At 42.2% G+C, this 18,756-nt stretch overlaps 1 protein-coding gene across 4 annotated transcripts in view; it reads right to left on the minus strand.

Annotated features, from left to right (window-relative positions):
* Window positions 1-8,057: 8,057 nt before the first annotated feature.
* Window positions 8,058-18,756, minus strand: part of FAM107B (family with sequence similarity 107 member B) — a 192,227-nt gene continuing 181,528 nt past the window's right edge. For all 4 annotated transcript variants that reach the window (XM_010998236.3, XM_031444563.2, XM_031444564.2 and 1 more), the window contains 2 exons: window positions 11,705-11,855; window positions 8,058-10,742 (listed from right to left, as the gene is read on the minus strand). In XM_010998236.3, coding sequence (XP_010996538.1) covers window positions 10,626-10,742; window positions 11,705-11,855 — 268 coding nt within the window. In that variant the 3' untranslated portion in view covers window positions 8,058-10,625. The remainder of the gene's footprint in view (window positions 10,743-11,704; window positions 11,856-18,756) is intronic.

Below are 18,756 nucleotides of genomic sequence, written 5' to 3' on the forward strand. Positions count from 1 at the left end.
TGTGTTCAGTTTTGTTCTACTTGGACTTGCCCATGATCTTTCTGTCTGTCTAGTAGTTTCTAATTGGCTAGATTTGTTGTGCTGTGGATTCACCCTCACTGCCTGGGCTCCAGCTTCTTTGGGGGACTTTGTGGCACACACCACGTGGCACAAACCACGTGGCACACACTGGCTGTCATGTTCTGATCGTTGTGTGATTATCTGAAAGATACTTTCTCCTCCTTAGATTTCAAGCTCTAAAAAGACCAGGACCTAATATGATTTTGTATCCCCATCACTGAGGATTGTGATAAAAATGGACAAACAGCCTGGACAGGACAAGCGTCCTTCCCCGGAGCCCTGTTCATTCCTGCGTACTCACTAAAGGTACCCAGGGACAGCTGGCCACTGGCTTGTTATTAATCATGCCCCAGCAAACCATGCGGCTCTTCAGGGTTCACAAGAGGAAGCAGATCTAAACTCACCCACAGCCTAACCTTAAACACCTCAGGAAATTCTTTGGAAATAAACAATGTCAGATGTTACCTAGCAACGCGACATGCTGTTGTGCGTGGCGGGGCTGTGAGTTTCCTGGCTACCCCCTCCTCTTTGCAATCCGCTCTCCTATAACTGATCCTCATAAAAACCTGGGTTTTCAAACTCTCCAGGCTTATTTTCTGAAGAGTCTGTGCAGCAAAGAGGAAGGTCAAGGAAAAATAAGATGCACATTTCATTTAAAATATCATTTGAACTGTTCATTTCCACTGCTTCCCCTCAGAACATTTATGAGAGCATCTCTGTAATCATAAAACCACATGATTTACTGTATTTATTTTCTTTTCTTAATTTGCTCCTATAGGGCTTATCTTCTAGGTGTTCATGCAGCACTTTATTTAATTTAATGCTTGTTACTATATGTTTCAACTTCTGCAATGTTTTGCCTCTGGACAAGATTATAAACAGCCCGAGGGGTGAAACCAGCTTCTAGCAAGATATCTTGTAAACATATTCAGTAAGTACTTTTAGTTGATTGATCTGACTGCTTATCTTTGAGAAACATTGAAAGCGGTTGGGAACGAAAGAGACACACACAGCTCATCCAGTTAAAGTCAGTTTACAAGTTTTAACCAGAAAATCGTGTTCGCTTGTTTGAATTTTCGCAGTGAATGTTCCCTTGGTTGAATTAACTCTGGAGGGGCTACCTGTGGACGCTGATTCTGGTTCACAGATCATCGAGTAGGAGTCTGCCCTCCTGGTCCCCAGTGGGTGCTTTAGTAATGCTGTCCCCCTCTTTGCTGGTACGTGGCTGATACAGGCGTGATGGTTTCCTGAATCCTCTTGAACAAGTTGATAACTGGACAAATGACCAAGGAGGTACCCATGTGGGCGCATCTCCTGATTCAGCAGTGAAGTCAGGACGGTTGATGCTGCCACCTGTGTTCTCCGATGCAAATTCTACTCTAAGCCAGTCCACATTCCAGCTCCTAACAGAGCCAGCATTTCTCCAGTCCTTGGCTATAGCATCTCTTCTAAGCTTAAGTCTTAAGCATTCATCCAGAAGTAGCAGAAAGGGAAATAACAGTATTCTTAGTCATATGATGAAGGGTCCTCCTGGAAGCAAGGGGAAGGTAAATAGAAGTTTCAGCCTTGTCCAAGAGGGAGGACGTGCCAGGAAGGCTGTGATGGGCCAGCCCAAAGTTCCGCCAAGGCCCCACGTGCCCAGGGCACCAGTGATTCGTGACTGAGCTGCATGTCCTCCCATTCCTGGTCACCTTGACCTCAAGCCAATAAAAACAACAGTAGGAAAAACCAATACTGTAATTGCACTAACTTAGATTCCAGAAGCAGAGGAAATAGTTAAAGGGCAGAATTGTTTTCAAGGCGAAGTCTACAGCTGGATCCCTTCCAGAGAGCCCCAGCTTAGGTCTCTGTCTCATCACTGGGGGACGACAAAGAGCTGAAATTTTCCTCAGTGTCTCTCTGAGTCTCAGCTTCTCTTTCCCTCCCCTAGACCCTCATTTCCTTTGACTCTGCTTCAATCACAGGTCTGTGTGCTTAAAATACTTGGGTTCATGACAAGTTTCCTAAAATGGATTCACTTTCACTTTGCTGTTTGGAAACGCTGAGATCAGTCCATCATAATTTCTCACCACACATGCATTCTCCACACAAACCGTTATGAAACGTATACCATTTAATTTTTAGGAGATAGTTTTATATGAAGCACACACTTCCCCCAAGTTTTCTTCTTTGTTTCTTAATGCGCTTTTAAACACTGATGATTCAGGAACACATTTTAATTGTGCAAAATTTTTAAAAATATTAAACTATGCAGATTAAATGTGGAAGACTTCCTTTATTTCTGACTCCAATTCCTCTCCCTTGCCCAGAAGTAACCACTGTGGACATGATAAATAAACTGCCAGTCCTATTTGTAGGGAGTAATACAGTTGTATGAGTACATACAATTACAATTTTTTCACGTAATAGGATTATACTATGTGTATTGACCTGCAGATTGCTTTTTTACATAGCAGTATAGCTTCGAAGGCTTTTCTGTATATGTAAATAAAATAATACCTTATTATTTTTAAAAGATAATCATTATAGTCCATCCTAGGGAATAAGGGATGTATTACACTTCATCTAGTAGGCTACCACTATAGAATGGGGTTGTTTCCGAGAGAAATTATGAGAAAAGCTGCAATATCTTTGAACAGCAACCTTTGTACACACGAATACTTCTGAAGGCCATATTTCTAGAAATCAAATTGTGTGGCAAAGGATATGTGCATTTTTGAAACCTTGGCTGAGATATCTCACATACCATAAAAGTTACCCATTTTAAGTGGGTGTTCGTATATTCATGTTTATACTAGTATATTTAAAGAGTTGTGTGTTATCACCACAATTTAATTTTAAGTCATTTATATCACCCCCAAAAAGAAATCTCACACTCATCTGCAGCCACTCCCCATTTCTACCATACAGCCCTCAGCAGAAGCCCTAATCTGCTGTCTGTCCCTATGGTTTTTTCTACTGTGGACATTGCACACCAAAAACTGTGCACTGTGTGGTTTTTTGTGTCTGCCTCCCTTCACTTCAAGGTAGTATTTCTGAGGTTTGTTCATGTTGAAGCATGTATCAGTACTTCATTCCTTTTCATGGCTGAATAATACTCCACTGCATGGGTATACCACATTTTGCTTATCCATTCACCAGTTGATAAACATATGGGTTTGTTGGCTCACAACCTGGCCTCTGTACCTGGAGGGCAAGGAGAGACCAAAGAAAGAGGCAGACTACTCCAGATTGGTAGGTGGCAGGTTGAATAAGCAGAAGAATTTACTTACAAAGCTTGTCTTAGGTGACCGAGTGGATCTCTGCACCTGCACGCCAAATCTTAGAAGTTTCTATAGAGGCTTTAACTGGGTTCAGTCATATATACCATCCAGATGGTCTCAGCAAAACAGTGCTCTCTCAAGACTGCATCCTTGAAAATGGCTCCCACTGTGGAAACAATGAGGAGAGCGTCCACTGGAGACACAAGGAGAATGGGAGGAAACTCCGATCGCCCAGGGCCAGTTCTCAGATTGCCTGGCAGTCATATCCTCTCCACGGCCACCTCCAACAGGGTTGTTCCCACTTTTCAGCTACTGTGAATAATGCTGTGATGAACAAGAGTTCATATGGATGCACATTTGCATCCCTCGTGGGCACATACTTAGGAGTGGAATTGCTGAGTCATGACTTAAGAAACCGCAAGGCTTAAGCGACTGCACCACTTTACATCCCATCAGCATCCTCGTCAACACTTGTATGTGCTTTGACCATATTCCTTCCAGTGGGTAAGGAGACACGTGCGCCTTACAATTGGCTTTGCTAATTTTTCATTCCCACCAAAGGTGTATATGTAATAGTACCTGTTTTCCACATCCTTACCAAAAATAGCTGTTATCAACCTATATAATTTTTGCTTTGTGAATATTTGTGTAAAATTACCTCATTGTTGTTTAACTTGCATTTTCCTGATACGCGTGACAATGAGCATCTCTTCATATATTGATGGGCCATTTGTGTATACTTTTTTGAAAATTGCCTGTTGTTTTTGTGCATTTTTTATTGGATTGACAATTTATAGACATTCTGTATACAATATAGATATTATTCATTTGCTGTTATATATGTAGTATATCTAAGTCTGTTACTTGTCTTTCCATTTTCTTGTATCTCTTTCTTTTTACACAAAAATATTTAATGTTCACTAGATAAATCTGTCCATTTTCTTCATTAATGATTTGGATTAGATGTCTTGCTTAGGAAAGCCTCTCCCACCCATGAGTCTCTTTCTGGATTTTATATTCTGTTCCACTGACTATTTGTCTACTCAAGGCCAGCATCAGCTCAGTTAAATTACCATTGCTTGAAAGTGTATTTTGGTATCTGATCAGGCAAGTCCCCCATTATAATTCTCACTTTAAAAGAAAATATTTCAGTGAATCTTTATGAATGTAATGAAAAGACTTCTGGTTCAGTGAGTCTCATACTATTGGAAAAACAGGGAAAAGAAACACAAAGGGGTTAAAATGGAAAATCAGGGTGATATTCTGGTTTTTCGCGCGGTCGTTACTAAAATTGCAGGGGCATTTTGTCTACTAGCAACTCTTTTGGGCACCTCTCATGCCAGGTCTTGATCTCTACTTCTATTCTCCATTGGGAGGAACCAGGACTCCTTGAAAGGCACATAGTCTTACATCATATGTCCGGAAAAAATATCAGAATGACCTGAAACATTCTATTGTAACAAACTAAGGATGATTTCGTACTTGTTAGGAGCAAAAAACAAAAATAGGGAATAAGCTTGAAAGGCTGTTGCTAACCAAGTTATAATATTCCGAGCATCCAAAAGTATGGGAGGAAAATTATAAGTTGAATCTATAAAAGTTCAGATTCATGATCTTCTAGAGAAAAAGGAATTGTAATACAAAACAAGGTTGCTTATAGTGTATGTTTAAGTGAATGTTTGTAGATGAGGGTATTTTGTTTGTTCTACTAAGAACATACATTTTCTTTTTTTTAATTTAGTTTTTTTTTGGGGGGCAGGTAATTTTATTTATTTATTCTTAGAGGAGGTACTGGGGATTGAACCCAGGGCCTTGCACATGCTAAGTATACACTCTACCATTTGAACTAAAGAATGTGCAGTTTCATAAAGTCTGGGCATGTGCTTATTTCCAGCTCTGCACACAGGAAGGAATAAATAAGAGACTCTGAAAGATAAACTAGAAAACTGTAGCACAAGAAGAGCGATCATCAGCAGTGGTCACACATCATAAAGTATAAATGAGCATAGGAATAAAATTAAAAGGACCCAACGGTATGTCCAAGGCAATATAAGGCCAAATGTCTCAAAGAAAAGAACTCACCACAGACTTGATGACTCTTAGCAGACAAAATCTCAATATGAGCGTGCTAGTTATACAAGATATTGATAAGGCATACGTAAGCTTTCAATAACGTAATGGACAAGGTCAGTGTATCACAAAGGCAGGACAGCGAGTTAGGTGATGCTAGCTATGCAAAAGTGAAACATACTCCGTTTCTGGGAAAGACACCAAGTTCCAAAAAATTAAGTAGTATAAATAGCAAGGTATTAAAAATCCCATGATAAAGCAAGTAAGAATTAATTGTAAGAGGACTTGCAGCTCACGGCTAAATCAGCTTGACCTCTGCAGCCAGGCCCCACTGTCAATAATCTAGACTATCCTCTCTTTTAGTTAGTGAGTTAGTTAGTCCTCAGTTAGTCTGAGGACGTATGCCTTCTCTTTTAGCCTTGGTAAGATGACTACAAGCCTAGGAAATAAAGTGTAACTGAATCCCCAGAAAGACATAAAAATAAATATGACAATAGTAGAAAGGTATTTTTAACATATAAAAATATTGGGCTTAAAGCTCAGAAGTTGATTTTTTTCAATAGGTTTATGTAAGTTATGTTTTTAATGTACTCAAGTGTAATGGTTAATTTTGTGCCAACTTGACTGGGCCACATGGTGCCCAGATTACACATTTCTTGGTGTGTCTGTGATGGTGTTTCCAGTTGAGAGTGGCATTTGAATTGATTGGTGGACTCAGTAGATCAGCCTCTCCAGTGTGGGTGGACACCAGTCAATCAGTTAAGGGCCTGAAACAAAACGTTCTACATAGAACAAAATGCAGAAGAAAGGTTTCACACTCTGTCTCTCTCCAACTGCCGAGCTGGGACATTGGTCTTCTGTCCTTGGACTGAGTCTTACACCATCAGCATCCCTGGTTCCAAGATCTTAAGACTCAAACTTAATTATACCATTATTGGCTTTCCCGAGTCTCTGCTTGTAGACTGCAGATGGTGGGACTTTTGGGCCTCCAAATTCTACGACCCAATTTCCATAATAGGTCTCATTTTATATATGTTTCCATACACCTATTCTGTCTATACATTTCCTATTGGCTCTGTTTCTCTGGAGAACCCTAACATGTCAAGCATGTTTCATGTACTGTTTAAGGTTCAAAACATACCACATCTGTCATTGCAGTTTAAGTTGTTTGAGGCAATTTAATTAAATTCACAATAAATGTTTAAATGCTCAAGAGAAATGGGTGTTTCCTCCCTTCCTTCCTGAATAATTCAGTCAAAGGTCACTGCTGAGCAAGGACAGGAGATGGGCTGCGTGCAGGGGGCTGGAGGAAACAGTATGTGTGTGGAGGAGGGCGGCAGCCATATGCTCACTGCTGGAGAAGGGCTGCCATGTGGGAAGGTGGAAAGCTAGAAGGTGCCACTGGGATAGAACTGGGGTATTGACGCCAACTCAGGATTTTCATAACTGTAGATGCAAAAAATGAATACCAGGGTAAATGTGAGAATACAGATTCACAGTTACACCCACAGCTCCTGCTTCCAAACTCTGAGGGGCCCGGGAGCAGCACCGCCCCCACAGCTATCAGCCTGCTTTCAATAAAGAACCCAGTGCCCTCTTCACCAGACTCTGGTTGGCATTACCATCTTGCTAGGAAATCTAGGGGCTGGTGGGAAGACGTTCCAAAACATCCCCAATTGAACATCAGACTGCATTTTCTCATGAGGGAAAAAAAAAGTGCAAATTATAGTCGTGAGATTGTAAGGCTGGCTCATCAAGATTTTATTTAGCTGAAGACTTTGACATAAAACACTGCATTTTTCAACATACTAGCACATGCCAGCCTGGTGGTATTCTAATACTTCCTTTAGCTGCACAATAGCAACTTAAAGTCTTATGATACATTAATTGACCTCTGTCTTCTTTCAAATCTATGACAGACAGTGGTCCAATGAAATGGACTGATGGCCTCAAAACGGTCACCTTGGAAAACTGCCTCATTATTCTAAGGATGCAGCTACTCTTCAAATTATTTTGGGGACCCATCTCCTGCACTGGTCTTTACAGCTCATGGTATAACCTTAGACAAATCTTCACTGCCCTGAGCAGATTTATTTTTTTAAGAGTCCAAAGGCACTCAACAGAGTTGGGTGACCAAGCTGAATAGTAATTGGGTGAGTGGGAGATAAAAGCATAATTAATAAACTAAAGAGACTTGAATCTCCAAACTATTTTAACCAATAGTATAATGGAGTCATGTGTATAGCTTCCTAATATCTTTGAGGATGGAATTAATTTAGCTGAATAAGCAAAATAATTTCACGGTCACATTTACATGATATGCCAGATGTACTAGCCTCAGAAGCAATAAAAAAAATATGTATCTCCCACTGTCCTGCCAAGCTTAACTCAGAAAACTGTGATCTGAAGGACTGATAGCTGCTGCTAAAATACTGTGTATTCTAAGCAAAGTGTAGCATAATAACTTAGTGTGTTTGTTTGACATAATAGATTGCCAGCCTTGACCGACTCAAGGCAAGAGGACAGAACTGATTTTGGGGGAAGACCATCAGTGGGAAACCCTAGAGCCACTTTCTAATCCTCGCACTGAACACAGCACCACCCGCCCCCAACTTCAGTTCCAGATACCCGTCTTAAACAGATCAGACAAACACGGCTGCGGGATCCAAGCACGTCGTGATTTTTATTAAGAATAACTTTGGTTCTAAGAATTCCACCCTCAATTCTGTAATACTTTCCGTTAAAAACAATTATACAAGAGCAAATACAAAAAATATTAAATTATGAAAACAAATCCATTAAGGCCCCCTTTATATATAATATATACACTCAAACAAGTCAAGATTTTTCAGAGTAGAAGAATAAAGTCAACTGTGATAGTTCAGAAAGCAACGCTACTTTACTACTTGGAGACTAGAAAACACTGAACGAGTTTAAGAAAACCACAGAGTGGAAAAATGGAGCCTTTTTGGTCAAAAAGCGGCTCAAAGCACAAAACTGCTTGGATGTTCATGAGTCCTAGGGTTTGGACTGTACAGTTTAAAGCATGTGGTAGGAGTGGGGGGCGGGAATGATGACTTTTTAAACTCAGGCTTGGAACCGAGCTTCCCTACCTGCACACCCCTCTGCTCCGTGAGCAGACATCACTGGACACTATTTACAAGTTTCCTTTCGGCCACACCTTGTACTACTAACCACAAAGAGCTGTAGATTTGTGAGATCAGAAGGGAAACGCTTTTCTGACTTATTTTTTTCCCAGTGAAGGATGAATTCCAGGTAAGTTCTAGGCACAGAACTGGTCCTTTTAAGGAGCCTGTCAGGGCCGTTGAGAACTCTATCAAGTGGCAGAGCTGCTTTAAAGATACAGGATCCAAAGATCCTACACCCAGTTGGATTAAAGGCTCCCAGCTAGTTCTGAATCTTCATTTTACAATTCGCATCATTAGTCCGCATACCCAAAGAAAAGAACCCTAGTCAATGTGCAATCAGAAACGTACTTTCAAGATGATCGGTTAACACACTTTCTTCTCTCAAAAAGAATGATGGAGAAAAAGTTACCATTTCATCCTTCAAAGGCATATTACATAGAGCAACATTTTATCTTAAGCATCTGGTATTTTATTTAAATAATACTTGCCGCTGAGAGGAACGATCCATTTCAGGCATCATCAGTACGTTCTCTAACCAGCAGTGCGTTTTCTGTGCGCTCCCTTCTGCCTTGTTCACGTTAGGGTTGAATGACACGAGCCTACTCCCAACCACGAAAACTGCTGCACCCCCACAGAGGTGCATCTCTGCTCTGCTTATTAAGGATTCAAAAATTGGGGATCCAGCTTTCAGACTCTTAAAAGGAGTTATAAGAAGAGCCTGAGATGGACAAATTACTGGCTGAACCATTTCTGCCAAGAATACACTGAATCCACGGATTCTTCCAGACCAACCCAAGGAGAACGTTTCCCTGCCCACACTGGCAATAGAAGGTGAATTTGTGTAAGAATCTGGCTGTGACTGGTAATTCAGAGCTCATGCCAGCTGGAAGGTAAACGGGGAGGCCTCCGCCTCCCCCCTAGTCCTGAGAGATGCAGTACAGTAGTCGGCAACGTCACCCTCACCAACAGCATCACCGGCAGTAAGACAGTGGTGAAAAGTCTTTCACAAGAAAAAAAAAAAAGGGCAAAGAAATGAGGGATCATTCAGAAAATTTCAAAGCTTGGATTCGAGTAACAACCAAAATGTAGAAATGCTATAAATCTTCCAACTGGGCCTCCTTGAGACCGATCTACTTTTGTTTCACATTAAAATACCTAAAGAACTCCTCCTTCCCAGCTCTTGGTGGGAGCTCTCGCCACACTGCTCTCAGCAGAAACCAAAAGATTTGGAGTCTCTGCTTTTGACACTGAAGTTGGGTTATGTGGACTAGTTTTTATTCCTCAAAGGATTGGGAGATTGTTTCACAGAAAAGGACATGCTGAGCAAGAAACTTAAAAAACAAAATAAAACAAACCCCCTAACAGTTATCAAAGCAATACATGGATTTATATGAGGCACCTTCTCTGAAGTGGGAAGTCACCACATATCATCAGAGAACCAAAAGGAATTAAAATAAGATCAAGGTGGATGCTTATGTAGTTTTGTTTATGTATTTTGTATCCTTTTTTTTTTTTTTTAACTTCTCTCCTATTTCTGAATTTAAATGCCAACAAAGGTAACAGCTGTGTTCAACATTAATATGAGCATTCTCTGGTGTTAAGTCTGACATGGGTGAAAGTGTACATTTAAGAAAACAGAATTTACAAACAGTGGACGTTAACAGATCAAACGCATTTCTATGCAATCTAAATTATCGAGTAGGTGACTAAAGAAGATGTAACACACTTCCTTTAATTTTTAAAAGAAAAAAGGCTCTGTGCCCCACTAAATTTGGACTGAAAGAAAAACCAAGTAGTGCAACTCTCAAGAATTGATTCCAGTGTCCTCTTCCTTTATTTGTTGTTGTTATTTTTTTCTTTAAGTCTTTGAATACAGGTCCATCATCCCAACTTAAGTGCTGGTCGACATCCTTCGCTGAGCCAATTGGAACTGCAACCGTCACAGGTAACTTATCCACCCAGACGGTCGGGAAACCGAAACTGAATCCTTTTTAAAGTCACAGTTCTCTGCTGGCAAAGACTCTCTCCAGGGGCTGCAGCCCCGAGATTAAGCGCGTGCCGGGCCGGGTGCGGTCTCTGCGGCCTACGACTCCTGCGCTTGGGCCACCTCTTGGCCTGTTCTTCTGAGATTGCCTTTCACCTTCACAAACTCTGGGGCGTTTTCTTGCTCTTCTTGCAACTTCTGCTTCTCAAGCTCAAGCTAAATGAGAAACAGGAAAATTATTTACAAATTACTTACAAACTGAGAGGCTTTCCAAAAACACTTCCTCTTTCCAAAGTCCCTAAGGACGTCATTTCCCACTGGAAGAAAGTCTCTCCTGGTTGCCACTGTATATGTCTGCCTGGATCTAGGTCCTCGGCTACGAATTCTGCATGGGAGCAGCAGCTGACTGGTTCTTACTGAAATACCAAGGGATGACCAGAGCCTACAAAATCAAGCCTAAGGCTTAAAACAAGGGCCAAGCTCAGCGCCCAGTTGCTCTGCAGTCTTACTGAAGCTGAACTTCACTCACTGCTTGAGCTCCCAGCACTGGGCTGTGAATTCAGTTCCCCAGTTTGGGCTTTGCCCCCCGAATCTCTACTAGGTCCTCAACAGAATCCTTCTCTGCACCCTGAATGGATTTTAGTCCATCTGCGGACAACTGTCTCAGATTTCCCTTTCATGGTATATAAACATATACATCTGACATGTCCGGGAAATTCTGCTAGTTCCTCATCTCTCAGGACAAGATAGAGAAAGACAAGTACTGTATGATCTCTCTTACATGTGGAATCTAAAAACATGACATGGAAAAGCAGAGAGTAAAATGGACACTAGCAGGAGCCGGGGGGAGGGGATGGGAAAGGTGCTATTTAAGGGTACAGACTTGCAACTGGAGATAAATCATAAGCCCTGGAGACCTAATTCACAGTAGAAGGATCACAGGCACCAAAACGATTATAAACATTAACGTTGTTAAGAGGCGAGGTCTTACTGTTCCCATCACTACAAGAAATGATAATTATATGATGCCACAGAGGTGTTGGCCAATGCTACAGCGGCAACTGTGCTGCGATACAAATGCACCGAATCCACAGGCTGCACCCCTTAAACTCACGCAGTGCTGCACGTCCAGTCTGCCTCAGCACGAACAAACTGCCTTTCACCCCTGGCATCCTCACCTGCTCCAACTTCTGCTGCCGTTTTAATAGTTCTATTTCCAAGTCAGATTTCTTCTTTTGTGCTTCTTCTTCCTTCTGCTTTATTACTTGATCTCGTTTTCTCTTTTCCATCACTTTCTGCAGTTCTGGCTTATTCTGAGGGGCAAGACCCCTGCAAAAAAAAGTGTTAACAAAATTTAAAAGTTCTGACTTAATGGATGCATCCTTTGTGGACACAAATCCAAGGCATCCAACAAGGGAAAGGGGTCTAGTGACTGAGCATGACCGTGACGCCTACCACCAGCTAACAGTCAACACTGGGGGCCTCAGAAACCCACGGGCATGAAAGGGCAACAGCATCTTCCAAGAGTAAACAAAAGTCATCATTCGATGAAAATGTATTGAGCGCCTACTGTCTGCCAGACACGAGGCCATGCAAGGGAGGCTGGTGAGGGCGGTCTAGGGTGGGGAAGAGGGGAACAGGGGCTCCCTCGATGGATGTGACCATCACCCACGACAGAGGGAGATGCCTCCACTTGGGGTTTCAGGGGAAGCGTCCCAAGATCCAACCCCTGATCCCATGTACTAAATGCAGCCTTGAGAGAACCTAGTACAGAAATTCCAACAACAAAAAATGGTCCCGGAAACCCCTTTCAACCCATCATTTTTCAGACTTAGGAGAGGGTTCTTGTACTTCTTAAAGGCATGCTCAAGGCTTCATACAGCTGGGGGGCATGGCTACAGAGAACATGGTCCCTGACTCCTAGCCCAGTGCTCTTCACAGCGGAACTGGTCCAGATGTGAGGTTCAACTGCTGTCACGGCACAAAGTCAGGCTTTAGGGAAGCTCAACGCTTCTGAGAGAGAAATTAGCCTGCTGTCTCCTCAAATGGAGCAAAACAGAACCACAGCCCAGGCCACTCCCACCAACTGGCATTTCACGTGTCTGAGGCAGGTCCGGGGCAGGACGTTCATTAGCACTTTCTCGGGCGGGATTTCTGTCCATGTTAATGGGTCAGCCAGGACTCACCTGGGCTCCATCCCCCACCAAGTCCTAGGGGTGCCTCAAGGCCAAGCTGGACCGGTGCGCCCAGCCGGCCCCTCCTCCTCGCCGTCTTCCCTCTTCCCTTTGCCCTGAAGTCCTCTCAACTCAATGTTACAGGTCATGAAGGGCAGTTAAAGTAAAAATGAAACAAACCACAGAACAGGAAAAACACTACCCACTTCAGGCAGCAGAGGGTGTAAGTGACAGCGTAACCACACTCTTGCATCCACACATGCGTACACGTGCACACACATGTACACACACGGGATGGAACAGGCACGCGTGCTTCTCCGGGCTGCGGGCACCAGCGCTGCTGACCCAGCACAGGACGGGGACGGCCGGTGCACCTTCCCACACACTTGCCGGCCTTCCTGATGACGCCTTCTGGTCTGTGCAGCCGGCGTTGTCTACCTCGGTGGTGGCTGTCCAAATTGCTTCTACCAACTAATGTGACTAACCAACCAGGAGTCATCTGAGTGCCTGTTAAATCTAATAATTTCCAAAATGTGCTCTGGTTCTAAGAATCTCAACACCCTGGCCTCAATCCCTTTCAAGTTCACCCTATCACATTGGCAAACCAGTCCTCAATATGTCACACTTCCTCATCTGTCTAGCTGTAATAATAGTAAATGATGTTTCAAACTTGTTGTTTACAAAGTAAAGATCCGTATATTCCATCACTGAAGATTAAGGACACAGAGTCAAAGTAGCGTGTATGCCTCCCCTCCCCACAACTGTCATTAGCAGAACTTGTGGTTTAAAAACAAAACAGAAAACATTAAATTCAGCCAAATTTCCAGTGAAACAAAAGAGACAGGTTACTTTTGTGATTTAATTATGATTTGTTTCACAGTTATTAAGACTGTCTGAGGAGGACAGAAGTACAGATTATTCCAGAAATTAAATCTTTAATCAGTGCAATTAAAAAAAAAGTTGCTGATGGTACTTCACTCCAATAGACTTAAGTGTCATTGAGCACAGGAAAATTTGTAAATAATCTGAGTAAAGAACCACTCAATTTCATGACTATTGAAAAGCCTCATATGATACTACAGACAGAGTTAAGAGATTTAAGTTTTGGGAGAAAGAATTTAGCTACCTGTATAATTTAAATTTCAAACTGTATTTCACTGGCAAAATGAACCTCAACCGCTATCAAGTCCTTCTGGGTTATGCAAAAGCTTTTGAACAAACTTTGACGTATGCCACATTAAGCTGACATTCTATCGCAACATGTGAATGGGCTTAACTAATACACGGTATTCTTTTTCTGTTCAGAGGATTTTACACAACGGTGCAGTAAGATAAAATATTAAATAACATAAAACTCAGGAAAATGGTGCTTATATGATAAATGTTCTACACTTAACAATAGTCAAAAAGTCATACAAATTTAGTTAATATTTTATCGCAGCAACTCACTTAACTTCCTGTGCTGAATGGAGAAAGTCAAGCACTGCCTATGTGATTCTGAGTCTAAAACTGGATCAGATCGCAGAGATAGCAGAGACAGAAAGAAATGAGCTTCTCTAAATTTCATAAAAATTACAGGCTTTGCATGACAACAGTGGATTCTCTCTATAATCAGTTCTGACATTTGCAGTTAACATGAACTTTCAATCTCTTTATGACTGGGAGCTGCTCCGGGCCTGGGGGCTGTGGACCACTCAAGACCCACAGTCATACCCGAACTGCTTCCTGTGAATATCACAGTAGGCCAACATGATTTTTCAAATTAACAAGTGCTCTTTGAAAAAAAAAAAAAAAACAAAGCAGATTAGGTGGATCTATATACATACATGAAAAATAAAAAGTGGAAGGACACCTAAACGCTCCCTGTCAGAGGGCTCCGGCGCACACCGCCTGCACTGTGCTCTATGTGACTGGAGGCCCTGAGAAGTTACAAGGCAGAGGCCCTGTGCCCAGGGCCCGCTCCAGTCCCGCCCCACAGCTAAGAACAGTTCAGTCTGTGCCCTTCCACACCGTCCACACCTTAACAAACGCAGCTCCTCCTCACTTGTAACAACCGCACAAGACATCAGAGCGCACAAGTGCCACGATTTTGCCACACAAAATTTGTCTCTAAATGAGAGGCACTCAGGTTGGTTCTGATTGCTCCCCACTGGACTCCCCTGTCCACGTACGTCATATGCCTACACAAGCATTTCTGTGGGCTGCGTTCACAGAAGTAGGACTGCTCACTGAGCGTCTGCGCATTCTGTATTCTAATGTGTGCTGCCAAACGGCTTTCCAAACAATTTAAATTCCCACTGCTGCAATGAAAACGTATAGACAACTTTTAAAGGTCCAGTTCACATTTCATATAAACCACTGAACTGATCTGGGGGCCGACGGGAACAGTCCGCGTTCACTGCACCCCCACCTCTGCTCCAGCCACGTGTAAATCCGCAAAAGGGAAACTGCCTCCTTGTCCGGGGGGGCATCGGGGCAGAGGCAGGTCTGGCGCAAACTCCAACAGAGCATCTCCTCCCCAGCCCACCCAGCCAAACATCTCCGGGCCTAGTTTTCTTTCCTTCCTAGCGGGGTGGTGGAGGGCTGCCTTTGGCTTTCAAGCCCTGGATCTTGAATCCTGGCATCTTCTGGTTTGGCCTGCCCTCCCCTGTATGCATGGCTGAGCCCTTTCTACCTGCATGGATCCAAATGCAAAATATTTCTACCTCAACTTTCCATATTTTTTTTCCATGCTGCACAGCTGTGAGTATTTATCGAGGAACTATCTGTCTAGCAAAGCATACAAAGTTAAGAGCAACGGAAAATGCAGGGACCTGGAAACTGTCGACTGAAATATACAAGTCAAGAACCTGTGGTAGTGATCCGTCTCAGGACCTGTGTGGCTTTATCTGCCCCAAAAAGTACTCTTCTTAGAGAAGACAGACTCTCTCTAAATTATATTAGAAAATATTCTTGTTTTCTTACGACCTCTTGAACACTGATCTTTTCACTACAAAAAATAAAGCTTCTTGCAGTCTGCCTTTGTACGCACTGGGAACACCTCAACAATCTGAGAAGCCGACTTAACAGTCAGACCTGGCGGCAAACTGTGGCCAGACCAAAATGTAAAGACTTTTAACCTGAAACTTAGCTGAGTCCAAAAGACGGCGAGTGGAGGAGCAGAATGCTGCACTGGAAAGAGTGCAGGACACAGCACTAGCGTCCCCACAAGAACATGCTCCCCTGAACCGTGACTGCTTCCACCTCACGGTCTCTGGAAGGTGACCTGAGCAGCTCTCTGACCTGCTGCGGGGCTTTGAGCCAAATGTGCAGCATGAAGAGCAAAGGCATAAAGCTCCACGAAAGCTTGTCTTGTGTTGGTCTCAGTTCTGTCTCCCTCTCCTACCCCTACCCCATCTTCTAATTTGTATTATTATTTTATTCGACTCATTGCTGCCTTTAATTTAAACTGCCTGTGATTCTATGGTGATTTTTACCCTTTTTTATTCCAAAAAAACGGTCGCATGATCTCGAGAAGACTCCTTAGCCTGTTTCTCTTTTCCTCTCCTTCACAGGTTGAATTAGAACGACTCTAAGACAACACACCCTGGGTTACCGGAGAGATCACCAGATAAGATATGGGAAGGTCCTTTACAAAGTTTAAAAAAGTAAACAGATGTTCATTACGGTACAAACCAGTAACCAAGTATGAATAACCTTTAACCAAATATATACATATTACTGGTGGGATACTTTCTATTATTTGGCACTAAAACTTACAAATAAAAAACCAAAAGTCTCTAAAAAGTATGTGTATGAAAGACAGAAGATGAATTAAAGAAAAAAAAAACTGCCTGAGAAGTTTTTACTCTCAAACCAGCTGTATCTTTAATAAGAGGATCCTATAAAACTCAGACTTTCCCTTGAAAAACTGAAGACATAAGATAAGATATATTCATTTGATTTTTGAAACTTGCCTTTTCTTTCTTTTTTAAAGAATGTTCTTGTTCAATCAGACCAGAACCTTTCAGAGAAAAAGGGGAAAAAGCAATGGGAACTTTCAGGTGATGCTACACAGGAAGTGGAGGATGGAGGGGACTGGCTGAGCACCTGCGACATGCCAGCTGTTTTAACAGGTATTTCTACATGTTCTTATTTACTTTCACTTTTTAAAGAAAGATATGTTTGTCCCCACTTTATAAATGAAAAAACAGATCTCAAGTTGGAGGACCTTGTCCAAGACCATACAGGTAGGTCAAGTTAAATGGCAAACCAGGGTTTATACCACCTCTCCTCGACCTCAAAGCCCACGTCCTCTATAGATCATGGGACCGGAGGCAACATGAACCTTCTCCAAAATTAGTTGAGCTGGGCCTGGCTAAGGAGTCAGCTGAGCAAACAAGAAAAGATAGCATCGGCGAGAGAAAGGCAGACAGGAGGGAGGTCCGTTTTCACAGAACATGCCAACTCCAGGAAATCTGCAAACAGATTCAATGGCACAAAACTGTAGTGGTTTACAGAGATGTGACCCAGGCTGCTAACTAAGTTTCTGCAGAACAGTGTGTAGCCTCTAATTCAAAGAACAACTGTTCTGCCAGTTTGGGTTTACCTTTGCCTCTGCTCTGCATGGGGCCTTTACATAGACAGGAAACAGCAAACAAAAACCAACCAGAGTTCGAGCTAGAATGTTTCTTCGAGATCAAGTAAGTCCTTGCTCCTACTTTACAGATAAGGGAACTAAGATCCTAGAAGTGAAGACAATCAGAAAACCATTTCACTTAGAGAACTATTTAGCTCCTCTCTTGTAGAGTATATTAAACTTTCCATCTTCCCACCAAAATGCAGACATGGTTTCCCAGGTAGGACTGCCTCCAAATTCTGTGGCCTGTTTAGGAACTTCCACAGTCCTTTTCTGCTTTGGGCACGATGATACCACATCCATGGTTGGTTTTGGGGTAGTATGTTTCTTTTTTTTCTCTTTTGTAACAAAGACAGGTAGAAGCTAAGCCCTTATTCGAAAAGGATCAAACGCAAGAGCTGTTTGATAAGCATTACTCCAACAAGCACGCTCATGTGCAGGGGACAGAAAGGAAGTCAGTCACATCGCACGCTCTGGAGGGGGAGATGCGTTACACAGAGTCCTGGGACAGGAGTCGGGAGTTCCGGCAGAGGTATATTCAGTGGGAGAACTACCATAAAAACGTCCCCTGAGCCCCTTTAAAAAATTTTTGTTTTTATTTTTATTAGACCTTCCCTCTAAAACATTACCCCAATGCTTAGCTTGGTCTGCATCTCCTTCAGTGCAGTGGGGAGTGGCCATCTTTCCACCAGGGCTTAGCGAAGAGTGGGCGGATGAGTGACCCACAGTTCCACAATTCAGACCAACAAACAGCTGGATTCTGAAGATCTGAAAACACTTCTCAGGGAAGTTTAACAGACCCTAAATGAAGAAAGTAACCCTGTGTCCTAATAAAGCAACTATTTACCACAGGCTCTCCCAGTCCCCCTGCTCAGAATCACTTAAAAAGCGGAGTACACCAAAATCAACACCCCAAATTATGCACGGCACAGATGGAACCCACAAATGGTTTACAAAGAAGATCAAAGGTGAATATTTTGCTCCTCTCCAAAAAAACAAAAATTAATAATAATGAAAATGATGACAGTAATAATTTAAAATCCTACCTAAAAACAAACAAAAATATGAGAAAGGGGGGTCTTCATCTATTGTGAAGTCTGATGTGGTTCCAGACACACTGTATTCTTCTCTGACTGAGGACTCCTTTTTACTTTTATTATCGTAGTATTTATTTTTCTGATAATAAATATATGACAATTATATCCCAACTGACTTGTTAGAATTCCGATGCATAAATCACATAAGGAAATTTTTTTTCTCCAAGTTCACACAAGAACCTGACCTGTAATTTTTTGTTTTTGCATTTTTTAAAAAAATTATTTTATTGAGTTATAGTCAGTTTACAATGTTGTGTCAATTTCCAGTGTAGAACACAATTTTTCAGTTATACACGATCATACATATATTCATTGTCACATACTTTTCCACTGTAAGCTGC

Source organism: Camelus dromedarius, chromosome 26, assembly GCF_036321535.1.
Source record: "Camelus dromedarius isolate mCamDro1 chromosome 26, mCamDro1.pat, whole genome shotgun sequence".
Lineage (NCBI taxonomy): Eukaryota > Metazoa > Chordata > Mammalia > Artiodactyla > Camelidae > Camelus > Camelus dromedarius.